At 46.1% G+C, this 22,468-nt stretch overlaps 2 protein-coding genes across 2 annotated transcripts; both read right to left on the reverse strand.

Annotated features, from left to right (window-relative positions):
* Positions 1–1,209: 1,209 nt before the first annotated feature.
* Positions 1,210–13,093, reverse strand: LOC122382172. Its single transcript, XM_043367149.1, has 5 exons — positions 13,059–13,093; positions 8,929–9,010; positions 8,168–8,319; positions 3,790–3,869; positions 1,210–1,434 (listed from the first exon to the last, which is right to left on the reverse strand). Exons 1-5 carry the CDS (start codon positions 13,091–13,093, stop codon positions 1,241–1,243), a joined length of 543 nt encoding a protein of 180 aa, XP_043223084.1. The 3' UTR covers positions 1,210–1,240.
* A 3,241-nt stretch (positions 13,094–16,334) lies between these two features.
* LOC122382163 lies at positions 16,335–18,534 on the reverse strand. The gene is made up of 4 exons (XM_043367141.1): positions 18,478–18,534; positions 18,075–18,203; positions 17,289–17,338; positions 16,335–16,798 (listed from the first exon to the last, which is right to left on the reverse strand). The coding sequence occupies exons 2-4, from the start codon at positions 18,191–18,193 to the stop codon at positions 16,602–16,604; spliced, it is 366 nt and encodes a 121-aa protein (XP_043223076.1). The 5' UTR covers positions 18,194–18,203; positions 18,478–18,534; the 3' UTR covers positions 16,335–16,601.
* Positions 18,535–22,468: the final 3,934 nt, after the last annotated feature.

Below are 22,468 nucleotides of genomic sequence, written 5' to 3' on the forward strand. Positions count from 1 at the left end.
GTTTTACCAATCTCAACGGTTGGCTTTGACTGGCGATTGTTTAATGCCGAGTGATCGAAAAGATGTCAATAGCTAAAGTTGCAGCTGCAAGGGTGACGATACATATAAGCTACATTCAAAGTTTCATTGTAGTCTGGCTAATCGTTCCTAAGCTTCAGAAGCAGAACATACCCATGACTGAAACCGCACATTACTTCTGCTGTAGACTGTACATACGTCCGTCGTACATAGCTACTACTGTTTTGCGCCATACCTAACCAGATAATTTGTTTTTCGGTTATACGACATATTTTCATTTTCAAACGTAGACATGAAAGGACTATTTAATGGGTCATATTGGTAGCATAGGCCCTATGCTCAGATAAGCTAACGCATTGCTGAGGTGTACTCGTATTCCACCGGCTCGAGTGACTGTAGGGGGTAATTGGTACCTTTTATGCCTTAAATGCAAGTGTGGCCAGACCTAAATAAGCAAATCAAGCAAATCCTAAAAACATGTATCTGAAGTCGTTCTTTCGTTAAACGCTTCGAAATCGCCATGCCAATAAAGCATTTAATTTCATCGATTGCGTTGCACCACTCATCAAAAATATCACCCAGCAAGCAGGCTTTACAGGTTCATTATAAATTGTATATTTCACAAATGGCCGATTTGAAACGGATAGATTCGCTCTGTCTGATCTGCTTTTTGAATGCCTTTCGTTTAGAAACGCTTTAGACATGGCCCCAGACCAGCATGAAAGGCTACGAAGGTATGAGCTACGGACATGGCTGCTGCTCCACATCCTTTTTTATAGAGAGCAAGTTATACTAAACACACTTTTATTTTGATGATGCATTTTATTATCGTCACTTGTCAACTCACATATTCAGTAGAAATTATCGACAAAATAACCATTTTGATCAATAACAAGACGTCGAAAACGAAAGTTTAATACAGAAATAGCAGAGCAGTGGTCCTCATGCAGCTCCTCGGAGTAATGCCACTCGAACATCATGGCTCTTCAGCTACGCATCAAGCAATGTCACCGTCATTGAAGTGGCTAACAAATAACAGACCTCAATCGACGAGTATGACATGCTTGAAATTTGAAAACATCTCGACGCACTCGGCGTAACACTGGCTTGGAATCGCAACAGCTCCTCGAAGGGTTTCGGGTCATTTGCGGTCTGTACAGTCAGCCAGTACCACGGTATTGAGCCTAGCTGAAGTCGATCAAACGGGCCCGACGAGCCGGCACTACTGCCAGAGGGTGGCGGCCCGCTCCAGGAGTCGCAGAGCCGTCTCCACGTGCTCCTCACTGATGCCTCGCTCCTCTAACAGAGCTCGTTTCTTGGTGAGCGTGCTCAGCATCTGGATCATGTAGTCGACACCGATGGCCACGGTCACGGCCACGCCGGCAAACGTCATCACCACGGCTGTCCTGGCCACGGCTGCAGGGCAGGGCACACGTAGAGCGACCGGTCAGCATTATACAGATCGATGGGACACGCTGCAGGGTGGCCGATCAGTATCATGCACACAGCGGTCGGACAGGGCACACGCAGGGCGACCGGTCAGTATTATACACAGATCGGCACGTCGGTATAGCAGAGCGACCGGTCAGCACAGGCACTATGCTTTGAATGGCCGGTCGGGAGAGGCGCTGTGCATCGAACGGCCAGCCAGCACAGACGTTCGCGACGCATAAAAGTGGCTAGTTGTTCGGCAGACGACAGAAACATTGCGTCTCATTTACATCACAATTATAACCACGGCTGGAAAAAAAACATGCTTGCATTCTATGCCCAATGTGTTGGTTACTGTCATTAATCCCTTTTTAATTTGCATTCATAGATTAAAAAAAAAAAACAACAACGATGGAATACGGCAACAAGCAAAGCTAAACAAACGTATAATGTATTGCTAATACCATGGATGATATAACACTGGATTGGTGTCTCGTGGAAATTAACATTGGGATCCGCGACATTGGGATCAGGCCTGCCATCTAGCGAGAGAATTATCGTAAGTTAGGAGCAAGCCGAGTGAACGCGATCTCTCAGCATTATGACACACGTGGGTGTGGTGTGTTAGTTGGCTTGAAGTGCATATTCCCACGAGTTGGAGGTATTCTTACTGGACCTGAGACGACAAAAATGTCTTAAATGCTTGAAAGCCAAAAATGCCAAGCAGCCTTTAGGTAATAACGAAAATAAAATGCGTAAGACGGTGTGTACCTATTGAAACGCCCAGTCCCATCGGCTTGTACGACCTTTTATATGGTCATTTACTCGCAATGGTACAGCAGTTTGACAATATGTCACATGCATATTTGGTAGGTTTATTCCTTCTTCTCCGAATTTCGCCCGATTTTCTTCATCTTAGTTAATGTTACGCCACGTGCCACGTGGGCCACCTTAGCGGTGTCGAAATTGTTCCACGTAAAGTAACTCCGCAATGGCTGGCCAATTACAGTAAAACTTCGTCAATTGTTAGGCACCCAGTAGCCAATGCATTTCCATGTGTCACTATGATGGGGGTGCTACTGCACGTGCGCACGTGCGGGGTGCCGCTTCCATATCTCAAGAACGGCTGGGCGGATAACACTCAAAATTGGTACACAAATGTCACATCGATGCTCGCACTGCATTGATCAGTGCTTACATTGGTGCAGAGTCGTTAGGAAAACGATGAAATGAGATGCGTTGTGTTTATGCCTTTCTATTCCAGCGGCTGATCGATCCGCAACAGGAGATCCCTGTTTGTGAAGGCTTCGTCTCCCTTTTCCACTCCTTGCTTAAAAGAACATTAACAATGTACGAAGAAGAACACACATCAAAGTTGTTTAAGGCGGCTATCTTGGGCCAGGGCTGCGGAGTTGTAGTCAGAGCCATCGGTTCTGTTCCGACTCGGAGTCGGTTGATTTTTAAAAGCTGTAGTCGGAGTATGAGTGATGAGTCGAGCGTCACCGAAAAGTCATCGACTCCACAGACTTACCAGGGCTGCAGAGTCGGAGTCAGAGTCGGAGTCTGTGTGAATCGACAGTTCTGCCCGGAGGAGTCGGAGTCGATATTTGGATACTGGAATCGGAGTTGAAGCCAAAGTCACTGAAATTTCATCGACTACGCAGCACTGGTTGGGTCCTTTTCATAGAGCGTCTTGAATGACATATTGAGCGGCAAATGACGTTAGCAATTCCGTTTGTAACTTTTTCATTAGACTTATAGAAAGTACTTACGTTCGTTTGTTCTTTGATCGGACAATTTGTTTGATTTAGGCCAAGTAAAGACTCATGTGAAAAATAGCGAAAGCGACACGTGCTGGCGAAGTCTCCAACAACTCCCTGTTTCACGATTTCATGAGGAAATAACATGGAACTGCTTATCTTATTACTGACCCTGCACATAAATGTATTAATTTCTTCGCTTTTACTGACATATAAAGACAAAACCTTTTGAAAAATTGCACAACAAGCCTGCTACTACACCACACTCCCGTGTGTCACAATGCTAATCAGCGGCGTTCACTCGGCTTGCTCCTAACTTACGATAATTCTCCCGCTAGATGGCAGGCCTGAGCTCAATGTCGTCAAAAAATGCGAAGACACCAATCCATTATTATCTCATCCATGCTAATACTATTGGCAACTCGATTGGATTGTTTTATTTACCCTGGAGGAGCAGAGAAAACGAGCATTACGAAATTCATTTGCAATGTATATTTCTTTTCTCACGTAACTGCGATTACTTTGTGGATAAAAGACGCGAATAATTCAGGTGATATTCACCGAAATTAACTGATCGTACCATCTTGAAGTCCAGCCTGGCGATAAAAGTCGTACAGCGAAGACAGACGTCCCGCTCGGAAGTCGAACAAGCTGTCCACCCTGAAAGGAATCGGAAGTTTCTCTCATTAGTGTCCTGAAGGAAAATGGAAAGTGTCGATGCTAATTTTAGTTTATTAACAGCGTGTCGGTCTTCATGAAGATGAAGCGATAAAATCGAACATTACAGTAATTCACATTCTTCGAAATTCATAGCGACTTTGGGGAAAACCGCCAGCGTAAGCACAGGACCATCGAAGCATAAATAGTGATTGAAAATGATTTTTATAAGTCCGTCTATTTAGAGTACCGAATAGAATTGCAATGGAACGTTGCATGTTATTGGCACACTAAAAAACAATAGAATTGTTTATTGGCATGTACTTGCAAAACATTGAATAGGGATAGACCTTGTTCTGATAGCTAAAGGTTTAAATGCATGGTTCACGAAAGGGTAATAGATTACCAGAAAAAGTCTATATCTTAGATAAAACGTTTGTGAGCATGCTTTTAACGTGTATATTACATGAGATGCGGATCGAATTATAAACCACTTGCTGGGGACAACATTGATCAGAATTTCTCTCCGTACATGACTCATTGCAGGCAGTCAGAGTTGTTGATCCTAAAAATGTAATAATTATGACCCCATATTTTCGTAGCCCCGTGCTGTCACTTTTGACAACGGAACGCAGAAATGATGACTGTGATAACTTGTTCAAAATTAACCCTCGTCCCGTTGGGGGGGGGCAATTTGCCCCCCCCCCCTGTGGTTTTTCCTGAATAGCAAGAAAACGGCGGCGCGCAGCGCCGCCAAATTTTTAGTACCTTCCCGGGCATCAATTTGACACCTTCACACCGAATTTCAAGTCTTAGGTCACCTTAGGTCAGGATTCATTGAGGTCAAACTGAGGTCATGTTCGAGCAAAAATGAGCAAAAAACATGCAATCTTGGAACGCTCACCAAATCTACAGTTACCTAGCAATTTCAAACTTCTTTATATGGTCTAGTAAACAAAAAGCGGCGCTACAAAACTGTTATCTCGGATTTTCCAAATTTGGGGTTTTTGACCCCAAAAAGTAAAAAAAATGATTTTTTGAAAAAACTAAAAAAAATCCAAAAAAATTCCGAATTTCAAAAAAACGGAATATATATGATAGTACCTGTGCTTTTCTATATACATACCAAATTTCAGATCGATATCTCGTTTTTTGGCTAAGTTATAGCGAAAAAACTGTTCAAAAATGATGACGTCAAAATTTTGAACTCGTTTTTTAGCGATTCTAGACCACGTAGGGCAAAACAAAGACCACCATTGATCTCCCCGTGACGAGCTGCATCGAATTGATACCCATTTTATGCAAAAATATCAACTTTGAAATTTGACCTAATTTGACCTGACCTTGACCTGAACTTGACCTGACCTTGACCAAAACGTGACCTAAGCTGGCCCAAAAGTCTGCCTGACCCACATAATCGCATTTGTCATGTAAAATGGACCATAAAACATGTATCACACGACACTTTCATATTGTGACCCCCCAGCGACCTGACCTCTGTGACCTGACCTGGTATCAGTGACCTCAAATAGCAAAATATGTGTTTGAAGAACATTTCCCCATCGATGATTTTCAATGAAATGCATTTTACTCGATATTACAACGCATTTCTTGAAATGCCTGTAAACGGTGAAAATTCGACCTTTGACCTGACCTGTGACGTCATCAGTTTGATCTAGGTCAACAAAATTGGGTAACAAGGTAGTTCTCTGATAGGGCTATCCAACACCGTTTGCCGCTTGTCGCTAGGCTGCGTGGTTCTCGAGATCTTAGGGGGGCCAAATTGCCCCCCCCCCCCAATGCAACGGGGCGCGTTGCTCGGCAGAGCCCAACGAGGCGCGGGTTAACCCGGCAGGCGGTGGGCCTACCAGCCACCTTCCGCGCGGTGGGGGGGGGCACTTTTTTGCCCCCCCCCCGTATCTCCGAAACTACTGGACGGATCCGGAAAATTCAAACGGCGTTCGATAGCCCTGTCAAATTTGTCGAAGGAAACCAAATTTCATTGACCTCGGGGTCACCGATGACGTCACAGGTCAGGTGATCACATTTTTGGTCACCATGTGCGCTAGCTGCTCCCGGGAGGGTACTAAAAGTTTGGTGACGATCGGCGCAGCGGTTCTCGAGATATATCGAAAAAACTAAAGGGGGGGGGGGCAAAAAAATGCCCCCCCACCGCCTGGAAGGTTAAGAGCAGGAAATATTAGCAAGTTATCGCTTTAAAATCGTATGTCATGGAATTCATTTTTACGGGATTTTCGCGCCGAAAACTCTGCAAAGTAAGAAATATGCCAGTAAATAATGCTTAAAAGTTTACAATAAGAACGGTCAATCCATTGGAAGCTTGAAAAAGCTTTGATCAGTCTTTTTCGGGCTGGGGTATTATAGTAAATAGGTACCTATATTTTTTCAGCCGGAACCCTCCTCAAAGAAAAGCTATGACGAAACGGTGGTCCGCTTTCGCTTATCGTCCTGACACGCAGAGAGAAAGCGTGAGATGATTTGTCATGGGCACGCCGGGAAACAAATGGATATTTATGACGCCATAGTGTGAATGGGAGAGGACTAGGACCACATGGTAGGATCCTGGGCGGGAGAGGGGCGGCCGGGTCCTGTGAGGGGGAGGGGTGGCGTCGAGGAGGCGGCAGATTCCGACGGAATTGAGACCCGGAATACCTACACATACGAGTACGTGGCATGAGGGGTCCCATGGAGAGGGGCGGTCGGGGTTTATGTTACGACCTACATGGAAAGTGTCTGTGATTTCGTCCTGCACACGCAGTTTCAAAAATTAACCCGCGCCCTGGTGGGGTCTGTTTATAACGCGACCTGGTGGGGGGGGGCTATTTTTTGCCCCCCCTCGTATCTCCGAAACTACTGGACGGATCCGCAAAATTCAAACGGCGTTCGAAAGGCCTGTCAAATTTGTCGAAGGAAACCAAATTTCATTGGCCTCGGGGTCACCGATGACGTCACAGGTCAGGTCAAAGATGAAATGTTTCACCGTTCACGGGTCTACTAGGGAATGCGCTATAACACCGAGGAAAACGCATTTTGTCGAGAATCAGCGATAGGGCGTCAGTTGCCTAGTGGATATGTTGCTATTAGAGGTCACTGACAATACCAGGTCAGGTCACAGGTCAGGTCACCAAGGGTCACAGGTCAGGTCACCAAGGGTCACAGGTCAGGTCACATGAGCCCAACTTTACTAAGGTTGTGTGATGCATGTCTTATGGCCAATTTTTCATTTCCAACTCAATGGTGTTGGTTATAAGACTATCAGGTACGGCTTAGGTTACTTTCTGGTGAAGGTCAGGTCAACGTCAGGTCAAGGTCAGGCCAAAAAAGGTCAAATTTTAAAGTTGATAGTTTTGCATAAAATGGGTATTGATTCGATGCAGCTCGTCACGGGGAGTCTAATGGTGGTCTTTGTTTTGCGCTACGGCGTCTAGAATTGCAAAAAATTAAGTTTGAAAATTTGACGTCATCAATTTTGAACAGTTTTTTCGCTATAACTTCGCCAAAAAAAGAGGTATCAATCTAAAATTTGGTATGTGGATGGAAGGTGGTAAGGACTATCACATATATTCCGGTTTTTGCGAAATTCAAAAAACTTTTTGGATTTTTCGACTATTATATCCAAAAAATCTATTTTTTGATTTTTGGGCGTCAAAATAAAAAAAAATCAAAAATCCGAGATAGCAGTTTTGTAGCCCTGTTAATTTTACAGCTTTTATGTTTTTATCATTTTTCTGTGTTTGCAAAGCTATAGGCCTGACAGCTCTTCCCGCGAAACCCTTTTTTGGGTCGAAAACGGCAGAACATGACGTCACTCTGACGTCATTTCCGGCCAACCTATCATAGCTTTTGGAAATTTTTTGGTCACAATGTGTAAAATTGATGTCCGGGAGGGTACTGAAAGTTTAGTGACGATCGGCGCAGCGGTTCTGGAGATATATTGAAAAGTCTGGAGGGGGGGGGGGGGCAAAAAATAGTCCCCCCCCCACCAGGTCGCGGGTTAATGCCTGCATTACGGGTTTGTTCAAATCACATTGTTAGTTGCTTGTTTTTTGTTACTTGCTTAAATTTGTTGGAAATTTCATTATTAAAAATGATTTCATCCGCTAATAAGTGACGTCATTATAAGTTTGGTGTTACTTAACGTAAATCTATTGCTTCTACGAGCATAAAATACCTTGACACTTGGAACAAGTTGCATTACTCGAAGCACGCATTCATGTGGCGACACGATAAACCACTGCAATACCCAATAGACCATGCAATTAGCGTGCAGGCGAGCTCACAGTGTATCCAAAAACGAGAACGGCGAGGCGCTGACAGGGCCGCTGTAGTCGTAGTGGTCGCTCCTCTTGTGACTGGCACTGGTCGAGTTTATCATCAGGGCGACCACCGCCAGTAGAGGCAACAGCGTCCGTGACTGCGCCATCTCTGCAACCTGCAACATGGGAGGAACAATGGGATAGGTTATGGGGGCTATCAAAGTGGGAGCCAGCTAGTGAAAATTGACTGCAGATTCAGCATGGCGCTAAATAGGTGATCTCTCCGCACTTCTAAGTCGATGGTAAGTACTATACATATGTAGATAATACTCAAGTGAAGTCATAAATCTGCGCGGGATCATGGCATGACGTTTGCGATGCGGGCTCATTGACGTAGCCAGACTGCCACATCATAATCCCACAGGCATTTGGATAGTTTCTCGCATTGGCAAGCTACATCAGCCTCCCATAGTCACGTGCATGACACGCCTTCACAGGTGAACAGCCAGTGTGGGCCTAACAGTCTGACAGCCAGTGTTAGGCCCTAGACTGTAACCGCCAGTGTAGGCCCAAACTGACAGGCGAGAGGTCGTCACACCAGCCCCAATCACATCTCCAGCCCGGCCTCCTGAGATGATATCCCCCGGCCTCTATCCTGTGTCTCACGCTGTCCTCTGTATACCCGGAAGTTACCGTCCCTTTCCCGAGGATGACGGTTTGTTATGAGGAGAGTGAGTCGCAGCCGTTAATTGTCGGCAAGTAGCTGAGTAAACCACCGTCATTACCTTCTGGGACAGTCGGACGGGCCAGCCGCTGAACCAGTACACAGGAGCCTGAGGACTGACGGGCGCAATATACAGCTCACCTCTGTCAGACGTGCAGCGGGTCGTCCCGGTCACAGACAGGCAGCCGATGCGCTCGAGGGGTCGCCTGGGACTCAACTAAGACATCGAACGGGGTGGAAGACTTAGAGGGCGGCTCAACATGCCCTAGGCGACAACCGCATCCGGGCTACGTGTCGGGGAGTAAACAACATGTTAGGCGGTCCCCGGCGGCTCGAAATGCGGAACTGGCGCAAATGTGGGCCATCGCGGGGCGCATCGTGGCACACCGCGCCTTCCTGGGCGCGGATCGGCTATGCCACTATCCGGCGCACACAGAGCGCATGTCAAGATGCCCCGTGAACCTGGAATGTGATCTTACACACAGAATTGGGCCGATAAGCCGAGGCGCGGGACAGTGGATAAGCGGAGTCAGCTCGCAGCATAAACACCATTTGCGGGACGACATTCCACGACAAATGAGTGAAAGCGCAGCGCACTCAGAATTTCATATTGTGATAGAGTACGTCAACTCTGACACAATCCAAATGGATGGAGACAACTGTTAAATTGGAATTTTTATTGTTTACTTGATGGCTGTGAAAACGAACACTAGATTTGGAAGGCTCATTGTGAAGTCTGAACCAGCTGTCGTACAGCACATCGTCATACGGTTAGGGAGCTTTCCATCTTCTGTTATTCATACCTGTCTGCCTGCGTGCCTGTCTAGTGTCTATCTTCCTTCCCTTCCCTTCTCTCTCTCTCTCTCTCTCTCTCTCTCTCTCTCTCTCTCTCTCTCTCTCTCTCTCTCTCTCTCTCTCTCTCTCTCTCTCTCTCTCTCTCTCTCTCTCTCTCTCTCTCCCTTCCCCTTTTTATTCATCGATAACAATGGTAAACTATGTTGTTCTGGTATGTACTACCTATCAGCCTAAGAAAAGAGTAACAATATTTTTTCTTTTATAAGGTTGCGGAATGATATTACTTAACCCGTGCCGTGCTGGGGCTGTTTGAATCCCGGCTTGCGGTTTTTCGCGAACATCTAAAGAAATGGCACAGCAGAGCACCATCGCTTTTGGCGCACCTTATCATACCTCTTTTCTGCACATACCTATTGACTTGTCAAAATTTCAGACCAAGGTCTCTCAAGGTCAGGTCACCAGGTTACGTCAAGCGGCCTCACCTTACAAAAAAGTTCCATTGCTTGCCATCGCTAGGTTGAGTGACAGATCACGTTGAAACTTTCAGCGACAGATAAAAGCAATTGTACTTATAGATCACGTATCTCGTAATTTTGATATCGGTGACCTATTGTCAGGTCCTTTTGCGACCACTCCATTATAAGTCAATGGGAGAAAATTGAAGGGCGCCTATTTTGGACGAAAGTCATCCTAAAAACTCTGTAAATATCGAGTTTCAAGTGAAAATGAGACACGGATTGGAAAATTGCACCCGTGACCCTCCGTATGTCCCTTCGATCATTCCAGATCATCAAAGGTATTCAACAGTTTTTCGCAAATAACTTTTGACAGAGGCATGCTAGAGCGATGGAAATACTTTGGCTGTGTCCAGCTCGACGATACAGATCGGCTGATATGCAACGCGACTTTTTCCGATCAGGCAGTGACCTTGACCTGAAGTCAATATTACAAGTCTACCTTTTAAGGTCAAATTATAGCTCATTCGACGCGTCTCAACAAGAGGAACACGATACCGGCTCGTGTTCGAAAGTAAGCTCGTGCAAGCTTTGAGATAAGTGTTATTGCAGAAAAACCGTTTCCGCAAGAACAAAATTGGCAGTTGTTTTTTACCCCTGCAGGCTAAACCGTTGAACTTATGTCAAATCTATTACTCAGAAAGAACGTTAACAAGGCTGTGAAATGCGCTTTTCTGTGGTGCTGTAGCTCTATTCATTTCAAGTTATGCGCCGGTTTGTCGAAAATTGCCGAAATAGGCGAAAATTGACCTCCGATGACCTCTGGTGACCTGACATTTGACCTGACCCAAAAAACGACTGGATAGTTTCGTCATTATTAACGCTCTTTCGAACAACGTCTACTGTGTCTCGCTACGTGGCCCAGGAGCCGAGTTAGAAGGAGCCGAGTTAGACCCCCCCCCCCCCAGCAGGGTGTGGGAAATACAGGAGCCCCAGCGGGGCGAGGTTTGAAACGAATAAGTTTGTCAGTTAACCCGCGCGGGGCTGGGGGGGTAAATCTTACCCCCCCTCGCGAATTTTTGCAATATCTCAAAAACGGCGGCGCCCAGCGCCACCAAACTTTCAGTACCTTTTCTTACATCAATTGGACACGTTCTCTGAAAATTTGAGCGAAATCCGTCGAAATTTTTTTGAATAATTGACGTTTTAGTGACGTCATGTTCGCCATTTTCGCCTCAAAAACGGCAAAATTTCAAACGCCGCTAACAACTTCATTTTTAAAGGAATCAAGACGTAACAAAAAATGTTATACGTAATTCTACTTTGTCTATCAAATGGCTATCTCGGTTTTTTAAAATTTTGGATTTTGGCCCAAATTCTTTCAAAAAACTGAATTTTTGGGACAATAATTATAAAATCCAAAATTTTGAGTGTATCGAAAAAACCGGAATATATGTCAGAGAAGTGGTCTATGTGCACCTACATACCAATTTTTAGAAGAATCGGTTCAAAAATGTGGGAGTTATTCAAAATTTTATGACGTCACGACACACAAAAATTTTGAAAAAAATGATTTTTTTGGAAGTTCTAGACCTCGTACGGAAACAACAATAGCACCATTCGATTTGCCGTGAAAAACTGCATCAGACAGACACCTTTTTAGGTTTAACAACCAACTTCAAAATTTGACCTCACTTGACCTGACCTTGACCTGACCTCGACCTGAAATTCATCCAGAGGTGGTCCATATAACTTATTGAGTGTGCCTATTGAATTCTATGAGTAAAATGATCCATAAAACATGTGTCGCACATGCCCTTATCTATATTTTGTTATTGGTGACCTGACCTGACCTGACCTGACCTTGACCTTGACCTCTGAATGATATTGTATGCAACGAATACAGGGTGTTGCAGATAAATTGGGACTAAGTTCATGACCTTACAAAAAAATTTGCTATGCGGAGGAACATCATGGAAATTTGACACAATATAATTTCAACAATTGTTTTTCATTTGATATTGAAATTTTAATCCTAACATATCGCGCAGTCATGGAGCAGCGTCGGAGGGAAACGATTGGTGAGTTAGTTCGCGCCGGACAGAGCGCGAAGGACATAATAAGTTTAACTGGGTACCCAAAGTCTACCGTGTACCGAACTATCGCGACTGTAGGAGCTGGAGGGGATGTCGCTCGACGTTCTCACACACCTCGCAGTGACCGAAAACGGACACCAACATTCCTGAGCGGCTTGAAACGCTCGATACAGGCCAAACCGAGGACCTCAATGAACAAGCTTGCGCGTGCCCGTCACGTGAGCAAGAGCACCATCAGCAGAGCCGTGAGAGAGGACCTCGGGATGAAGTCGTTTACCAGAAAACGACGAAGCCTCCTGACCGAACCAGCAAGAGCGATACGAAGGGAGAGGGCACCGAAGGTCCTCAATCTCCTCAAGCACCTCGGGAGTGACGTCAGAGTATTTGTCGATGAGAAAAAGATCATCGTAGAAGAGGTCGCCAACCGCAGGAACTCGCGGGCTATCGCCTACAGCCCTGATGAAGTGGCTCCCGTGATGAAAGGCAAAAATCCGGCATCAGTAATGGTGTTCGGGGCCGTCGCAAGTGATGGCCGCATAATGCCGCCCCATTTCATACCTGCTGGTGTGATGATCGACACTGACGCGTATTTGACCATCCTGAAGGAGTCTCTCATCCCCTGGATGATGAAATACTATGACTTGAGCGAAGTCATGCTGGTGCAAGACTCCGCCCCAGCACATGCTTCCCAGAGGGTGCAAGATTTCCTGAGCCAGAGGATCCCCCTATATGTACCCAAGGACATATGGCCCTCCAACTCGCCTGACTTGAATCCATGCGACTTTTGGATGTGGGGCGTGGTAGAACAAAAGTCCAACTCGACCACTCCTGCCAACGTTTCTGACCTGAAGAAGGCCATCAGGAAGGCAGTCAGCACCATTGACCAGGATGAGGCCCGGCGCGCGTGCTCCGCTTTCCGGCGCCGTCTCGAGAGGGTGCGGGACGCCGACGGCGGTCACATCGAGTGACAAGGCTGTGCGTACATGACACAATACACGTGCGAATTTTCAACTTTCTGTGTTTTCATTCACCGTATTAATAGCATGTTGAAATTAGGTCTGAAAATTCCCAATTTACCTGCAACACCCTGTATTGTCTTGGTAGCCTAAGAACACGTTTTGGGCAATCAGTCTCAGTCCATGACTCCATTCTTCGGCAACTACGGTGCAAGGCCGATACTGTAGAAACTTGCAATTTGTACCCTTGACCTGACCTTGACCTTGACCTCAAACTTTAAATTAAGTACATGTTTTTAGTTGTTCGTGATGAGATCTTTCGATTGGCGTTTGAATTTTCCAAATCGGACCATTAGTTCGGGAGATAACAGGGGGGGGGGGTAAAATTTACCCCCCCCCCAGCCCCGCGCGTTCGGCTGGAGACCCCAGCCCCGCGCGGGTTAATGCGTATTTAGCGAACTTTGAGCGCCCCATGTTTGATGTTCGACACCGACAGACCTGCTGTTCGCGCCTGGTATCGGTTGTTGTGTATTAGGCGTATCACGCATGCAATAGCGCGTAGATACTGAATAGGGCTTCAACTACGCCGTCTTGTCAGTCAGCCGTCTCCAGTCGCAGAGTCAAAGGGACAATCTACCGTTAGCTCGTGTAAATAGTGACCCCAGACATCCTCAGAGTATGGGGAGTAAGGCTGTATGGATAAGTAGCTCAGTTGGGAGAGCGGATTAGATCGATTACCCGTTCATTGAGGCGACGGAAACTATGGGTCCGAACCTTCTCACTGTCCGCTTTTGACTGGTGGGCTTGTGTCGGGATCGGGGCCATCAGATAAATGTCGATATGGTGAATAGGCTCCATTATAAATAATTGCTGAAACTGCTGATGTCTGGCTAAAGTTGAGCGGAAACTATAGGAATTTGATTTTTTAGATACCTATTCCGGAAGATCTCGTCCAAGTTTTCCAAGATATTACACATGTTTAACCTTCCAGGCGGTGGGGGGAGCATTTTTTTGCCCCCCCCCCCCCTTTAGTTTTTCAATATATCTCAAGAACCGCTGCGCCGATCGTCATCAAACTTTCAGTACCCTCCCGGGAGCAGCTAGCGCACATGGTGGCCAAAAATTTTTCCAAAGGCTATGATAGGTTGGCCGCTAATGACGTCAGAGTGACGTCATTTTTGCCATTTTCGACCCAAAAAAAGGTTTCGCGGGAAGAGCTGTCAGGCCTACAGCTTTAGAGATACAGAAAAATGTTCTAGACATAAAAGGTGTTGAATTAAAAGGCCTACAAAACTGTTATTTCGGTTTTTCGAATTTTTTGGATTCTGACCCCCAAAAATCAAAAAATATATTTTTTGAATATAATAGCCAAAAAATCCAAAAAGTTTTTTGAATTTCGAAAAAACCGGAATATATGTGATAGTCCCTACCGCCTTCTATCTACATACCAAATTTAAGATCGATACCTCTTTTTTTTTGGCCAAGTTATAGCGAAAAAACTGTTCAAAATTGATTACGTCAAATTTTCAAACTCAATTTTTAGCAATTCTAGACCTCGTGACGCAAAACAAAGACCACCATTAGACTCCCCGTGACGAGCTGCATCGAATCGATACCCATTTTATGCAAAAATATCAACTTTGAAATTTGACCTTTTTTGACCTGACCTTGACCTGACCTCCACCAGAAAGTCGCCTAAACCGTACCTGATGGTCTTATAACCAACACCATTGAGTTGGAAATGAAAAACTGGCCATAAAACATGCATCGCATAACCTTAGTAAAGTTGGGCTCATGTGGTGACCCTTGGTGACCTTTGGTGACCTGACCTGTGACCTGACCTGGTATGACCAGTGACCTCTAATAGCAACATATGTACTAGACAACTGACGCCTTATCGCTGATTTTCGACAAAATGCGTTTTACTCGGTGTTATAGCGCTTTCCCTAGAAGCCCCGTGAACGGTGAAACATTTTATCTTTGACCTGACCTGTGACGTCATCGGTGACCCCGAGGTCAATGAAATTTGGTTTCCCTAGACAAATTTGACAGGGCTATCGAACGCCGTTTGAATTTTCCGGATCCGTCCAGTAGTTTCGGAGATACGGGGGGGGGGAAATGCCCCCCCCCCCCCCCACCGCGCGGAAGGTGGCTGATAGGCCCACCGCCTGCCGCGTTAATGTCCGAGAAAATTGGCGAAGCCTTAGAGTTGGTAAAATATGCAGGTTATAATCGGAGATCTTACGGAAATTTAACGATTTTCAAAATGTTCAAATTTCCAGCGGACAATTAAAGATTGATCTGGGTAGGCTCCTATTGATGCCGATTGCCGATATATGTTGCCCTAGATAAGACAGCCCACTAAACCTTTGCCATGGTCGGAGTGGGCATTTTTGGATGCTTCGCCGTCTAGGTTACGTGAGATATTAAAACCACAGAGAACAGCGCCGTACAACTTTGAAGTGCTGATGATATCAGTTTATCATCTCGTGCATCAGTACTTGTTTCGCAAAGTGCAAAATTGGCGTAATGTGCTATTGTGCATCGTTTTGTTAGTCGAGACCAGTCTTCCGTTAAAATTCTGAAAAAAAAAATGCTTGAACGAATATGCGTGTATTTGCTTTGCGAATATAGAGGTATCTGGAATTAATGGAATTAACGCATAATTTCGAGAGTTCTGATGTATTTCAATTATTAATTAATGTGCTCATTTTCATAGTAAAATATCGGTTGGTAACGAAGGAATCATTTTACCTCTGCAGCCGCCAGAATGGCTGAATATCATGTTGCAGAGTTGTCCGCTACCTTCCATTGGATTTTACACGCAAATGGAGGATAGTTGTATGGGTCATGATCAGGCTTCGTAGGTTACTTGAGGCAGATTAGTAATGTAGCCTTATGATAGTCCATGAACCTGTGTCTTGGTAAACGCGTCAGAGAACATTCCTTTATGTGCATGCTTGTCTGATGAGTCTTGAATCTGATTGCGTTCCCCACGACGTGAACCAACTCGACGAAGACCTATAGGATTATTAGAAATTGTCGCTACTTTACTCGTATTTGCTAATCGACGGGAATATGAGTTGATGCTATTTTATCAAATGTCCATGGTGATTTATTAACAAACTCTCAAGCTGGCTTGACTTTCGACACAACCCAAAATAACAAACAAATATATTATCAAATCGCGCATAGCACGTACACCGTAAGTTACACAACATTTCAGTGTTCCTTTATCTCTGACAGTGCGTCAACAAAGGGATGATATTGACAATGCCCCGTATACCCGTATGCGTGACCGTGAGCGGCTGGGCCACCGTGTACAGATCGACAAAACAAAATAACAATGCCAAGACTAAGCTGGCTGATCACACTTCCCATCTTCCCACGTAACAACAGTGTCATTTATGATCCAGGGAGACTGGGGGTCTTCTAGGCCTGTTTGGCCACCACAGTGTCGTAGAGCTTCTGGAGGCGCTCGATGGTGCCGACCACGTCCATGCCGCCGAGGTTGAAGTGCCGCTCGTCAGCGTTCTCGATTACGCTGCCCACGGACGCGCTGATGGTGAATGCCACGAAGCCGATGAGCACCAGGATGAGCACGTTCAGACCCAGGTTGATCCAGCCCTCTGCAGAGAGAAAGAGAGAGAGGTCAGGTGGCTGCGAGAGGTGTGATTAATGTGTGACTGCAAGATGTGTAATGGACATGTTACTGCAAGTAGTGTAACGAACATGTGGCTGCAAATAGTGTAATGCACAGGCACCAACGAGAGGTGTAAAGGACAGGTGGCTGCAATGTGCCGTGCATCATTTATACGGCTTAGTCTTTATTGTTTACGACTAATTTGAATGCAGCTCGTTATGTAAAGCATTGGGTAGATTTATCGTCAAACATCAGCCCATCTATCTAGTGAATATTTCGTAAGAAGGGAAACGTTTTACGAGGAAACAACACAACACACAAAAGTCAACACAATGGCTCGTACGTAAATATCGCAATGCTTGGAAGCTGTTGACTAAACTCACTGGTTTCACTCTATTAGCACCACTCGAGACGGCGAAGACATTCGAAAGCAAAGCCTGTGAAATGCCACTTGTCATGTGCACTGTGTTACTTACCGAGGTCAGTGTTGAATAGGCTGATACCGGGTTTGCTGTATCCGTCATACCTAGAGAAAGGGAAGACAGCTATGTCAACATATGAAACAATAATCACTTCTACTACCAGTTGCATTACGGTAAGCGTTGCGACTTGTATTTCGGCAGGTATAGTTGATTATTGAATTAGCGAGGCTACTTATCTGGTGGAAAGTTTGCATGAGTTTGGCCTTTGTTGTGAGCTTAAGCAAAAAATGTGAACCCCATACAGAGTCGTCAAAATGTAAATACCGTAGATAAAGTATCAGCAAAGCGAAAAGACATGGGCATTAACAGCATGCAACCACGCAACATATTGATAACACGCAGTGCTGCTAAGCTTTTGATCCTGAATTGACAATTAAAAACCATGACGGAGCGGTCCAGTGGTCGAAATGAAACGACCAGGGGCTGACAGTTTGAGAGAGGGGGAAGTTCAGGGACGACAAAGGAGGAGAGGATCAGAGCCACTGCGCGAAGGGGCTCAGGGATAGTGTGCAAGAGAAGGGAGGCCCAGAGTCTGTGAGCAAGGGAGGCTCAGAGACGGTGAGCAAGCCGAAGACTCACAGACAACGGGCGAGGGAGAAGGGCTCAGAGACGGTGACCGCCAATGGAGGCTCAGAGACAGTGCGTGAGGAGGCTCAGAGATGGTGTACAAGAGAGGGAAGGGCTCAGAGACAGAGATCAAGGGGAGGGTTTGAGACAGTGGTTCAGAGAGACAGTGAGCGAAGGGAAACTCAGAAACAGTGTGCGGGTCTGTTTCCGTACTCGGGAGTCGGGTAGTAGGAGCTCTGTTGGTACGAGTCGGCCGTGTCGTACGAGCTGGACCGCTGCTCCTTGGCCTGTGCGGCCGCCACCAGCAGAACAACAGCCAATAGCTTCCACATGGTGATGTGTCTGCGGAACAACGGCGGTACGTCAGGCTCGAACCATGCAGCATCTCTGGGTGAAAACGGACCAGCACGACCTCCGTCCGGCTTACAGCTCGCGGTCAGACCAGGAGACGTATGAGCTCTAAACGTTTGGATCCCGAGCGATAGTTTTGTCGGGTACCTCCTCAGTGGATTCAGAGATATGCCTCGGCATACCAGAAACTTACATGTAGAAGCGCTAGTAACCACGACACTTGGACTTTGCTCGAGGCGGCTGTTGTAGCAAGGACACTGCTTACCTGAGTGAAGAGTCAGGTCGCTTCTTGGAACCCTTCCGCGAGCCTCTTGAAGCGCAACTGGCCACTGCGCCCTCGGGTTCGCGGAAGCCAAGAAGACGCAGAGCCCCCGATGACGTCACGCTGGCCGCGGGCTATGGGTCGGAGCCAAAGGGCCGGTACGCACTCCGGCCCTGCCCGGGGCTGTTGTTGTGCGTACCGAGCCGCCCTGTTGACGACGGCGTGGGATAATAATCTGCCGGCGGCGCCCGGTATGCCATGCCGATGGGAGACTGGGTCGCCGGGTCTCCTCCTTCCCCTACCCTCCCCGCGGCGGGAGGGAGCCGCCGGGTACGGGAGGAGCAGATGGCCCCGCCGTTCCCTGACCTCCCGGCCGGACAGATCGGTTATCCTGGGAACTGACAGCGGCACAGCCCCGAGTAACGGGGTCGGTCCGGCAGACCGGAAGGTGTGAGAATCCTATCGCATTATCTGGGCCTTAGTAGGTAAATGGTGTGGAACAGGGATATGCAGGAATGAGAGGACCATGGAAAATGAGGAGATGAAGCATGATTGAGATAGAGATAGAGATATACATAATAGAAAGATAGATAGAGAGAGAGAGAGAGAGAGAGAGAGAGAGAGAGAGAGAGAGAGAGTGAGAGTGAGGGTGAGAGAGAGAGAGAGGAGAGAGAGAGAGAGAGAGAGAGGGAGAGAGAGAGAGAAGAGAGAGAGAGAGAGAGAGAGAGAGAGAGAGAGAGAGAGAGAGAGAGAGAGAGAGAGAGAGAGAGAGAGAGAGAATACATGCATGACATAATTTACCAAAGCAATAAGCAATGCCGGTTGCAGTAGGTTTTGACCCGCGCCCCGTAGGGGGGGGGGCGTAACGGCCCCCCTGTCCTTTTCCGTCGATATCTCCTAAACGACTGGAGATAGATATCGCCACCAAACTTTCAGGACCCCTCCGGGCATCAATTTTACACATTGTGACCAACAATGTTTCCAGAGGCTATGATAGGTTGGCTGCAAATGACGTCAGAATGACGTCATGTTCTGCCATTTTCGACCGAAAAAAGACCTTCGCGATAAGAGCTGTCAGGCCTACAGCTTTGAAGATACAGAAAAATGATTGGACATAAAAGTTTTAGAATTGACAGGGCTACAAAACTGCTATCTCGGATTTTTGAAACTTTTGAGTTTTGACCCCCAAAAATCAAAAATGCGATTTTTGAATACATAAGCCAAAAAATCCAAAAAGTTTTTCGAGTTTCGAAAAAAACGGAATATATGTGATACTACCTACCGTCTTTTATCTACATACCAAAGTTCAGATCGATATCTCGTTTTTTTGGCCAAGTTATAGCGAAAAAAAACTGCTCAAAAATGATGACGTCAAATTTTCAAACTCTTTTTTTGGCAATTCTAGACCACGTAGGGCAAAACAAAAACCACCACTGGACTTCCCGTGACGAGCTGCATCGAATCGATATCCAATTTATGCCAAAATATCAATTTTGAAATTTGACCTAATATGACCTGACCTTGACCTGACCTTCACCTAAACGTGACCTAAGCTGGCCCAAAAGGCTGCCTGACCCACATAATCGCATTTGTCATGTAAAATGGACCATAAAACATGTATCACACGACACTTTCATATTGTGACCCCCGGTGACCTGACCTCGCTGTGATCTGACCTGGTATCAGTGACCTCAGATAGCGAAGTATGTGTTTGACGAACAATGTACTATCGATGGTTTTCAATAACTTACCAATTTATTCGATTTCACAACACATTTCCTGAAATGCCTGTGAACGGTGAAAATCCGACCTTCGACCTGACCTCTGACGTCATCGGTTTGACCTAGGTCAATGAAATTTGGTCACAAGGTAGTTCCCGGGTGGGGCTATCGAATCCCGTTTGAATTTTGAGAATCGGCCGGTAAATTTCCGAGATCTTAGGGGGGGCCGAAACGCCCCCCCCCCCTCTACGGGTGGTAGGGTCCGCCGGTAGCCCTACGGGGCGCGGGTTAACCTTCGCCCCAGTGGGGGGGGGCATATGTTACCACCCTGTCGCGTTTTTTGCGTGTAAATAAAAAACCGCGGCGCGTAGCGCCGCGCCGCTTGGAGTAGCTTTTGGTACATCAATTTTGGACAATGTGTGAAATTTTTGACCCCAGGTCATGTCAGGTCAGGTCACCAGGTCAAGTTAACTGACCAAGCCTAAAAAAAAGTTTGCAATCATGTCCAGCCTGCAGTGTTTGTCAGAAAGGTTTTAAACTTGGTGGATTGCATGATGTTATGGGCGCCTACAATTTGCATATCTCGGATTTTTTATATCCGTGACCTAAGGTCAGGTCAGTGGCGTGACCTTTCCATTACAAGTCAATGGAGAAAAATGAGAATGCCTCTAGATCCGTGTGTACGCATAGCAACAGTCCAAATATTTCAGAATCACAATGATTTGGACCACCCGTGATGACCAAGGTGTCATTTTTGCTGATAGCCTCTAGAAAGGTCATCCGAGGTCATTGAGGCTACAAACAGATTTTTGCCAATAACTTGCGATTGGAAAGAGATAGAACTCTGGGGATGGTCTCATTGTGTTTGTCTTGCCGAGACGCATCGACTGATATGCAACATGACCTTTTCCGGTCAGGTCATGACCTTGACCTGAGGTCAAATTTCAAGTTGACCTTTCAAGGTCAAATTATAGTTCATTCGACGCGTCTCGGCGAGAGAAACACGATTCTGGCAATAAAAATGTCGTGGCTTTTTGTTTTCGAAAGTTATTGTCGAAAAACACTTTTCGTAAAAACAGCTATTTTTGGAGTTTTTGCCCTCTGGAGGCTAAACCCGTGACCTGAGGTCAATTTTGATAATGATCTTTTCAAAAGAAGAGTTTAAGAACTATCGATTGCGTTTCCATGCGTTTTTCCAGCTACCATAGTTCCTGAGATAACGGCATGTTTTCTGAAAAATATAATGACCATTTGCAAATTTTGACCTTTGATGACCCCTGGTGACCCCAATATTGCTCTAAGATGAAAAATGACTGAAATACTTTCAAACGTACGCATTGAGAGCTATCGACTGCTTTTTACCGCGTCTTTCTAGCCCTCTTAGTTTTTGAGTTAGAGGTGGGTGGTAACATATGCCCCCCCCCCCCCACTAGGGCGAAGTTGGCTGAGACCGCCACTGGGGCGCGGGTTAAGACAGCCTTCAGTGCTTCAGCAGTCCATAGTTATCCCGAAAAAAGTCTCCTCTGCGCGGAACGTAATGTGCTGTGACACCATCACTTTCTAATGGTGATGAATAATGTGTCTGAGCAGACTTCAGGTGAACTCGGCTCTAATCGATTGTCTGAGTGTAGGTCGTTCATCGCCCTGCTGTTGGCTCAAAGTTTAGGACCGCGTGCGGCGTGTTACACGGATACCGCACGGGTCTCAGCAGAAACAACCTCCACAGATGTCGAATGCGGTCACCTACGACCACAAAAAAACGGCCAGGTATGTGTGGAGAGCCCTGCCCATAGCTGTCCTAGTGAACATTATACAGATGAGCTCCGGGAGCCTAATTTTGTGTCTGTATTTACATACCGTCTGTATGGGTTTATGTATATTAGTTTGACTCTTTCCTTGTCGGTGGTCTCTGGTCTGCGGCCACCGCCATGTGTCGACAGATGTTTGAAGTTTTTGTCCCGCCCATTCAGCTCAAAACCTGAGCCACTGTTGGCAAAAGTCGGTAGTTTCTCAAATTCCACCAAGAGAGTAAATGTTCTTTATAGAAGACCTATGTTTCAACGTTCAACCGGTGGTTGAATGAGATCTAAAGTCATTTCAGCCTTATTTCAGCCTTATTTTACTGTTGAATCACACCGACGTGGACAGTGGACACATTATAATCAACAGCTCATGGGTCACAGACCTACTAACGATAGGCTAAAGTTGCGCAGAAAAGCTAGTGAAAAGTTATTTTCGAAATTTTTACTAGAACACAGCGCCTGGCAAAAGGT

The sequence above is a fragment of the Amphibalanus amphitrite genome, unplaced genomic scaffold (genome assembly GCF_019059575.1).
Source record: "Amphibalanus amphitrite isolate SeventyFive unplaced genomic scaffold, NRLGWU_Aamphi_draft 000134F_arrow, whole genome shotgun sequence".
Taxonomy (NCBI): domain Eukaryota; kingdom Metazoa; phylum Arthropoda; class Thecostraca; order Balanomorpha; family Balanidae; genus Amphibalanus; species Amphibalanus amphitrite.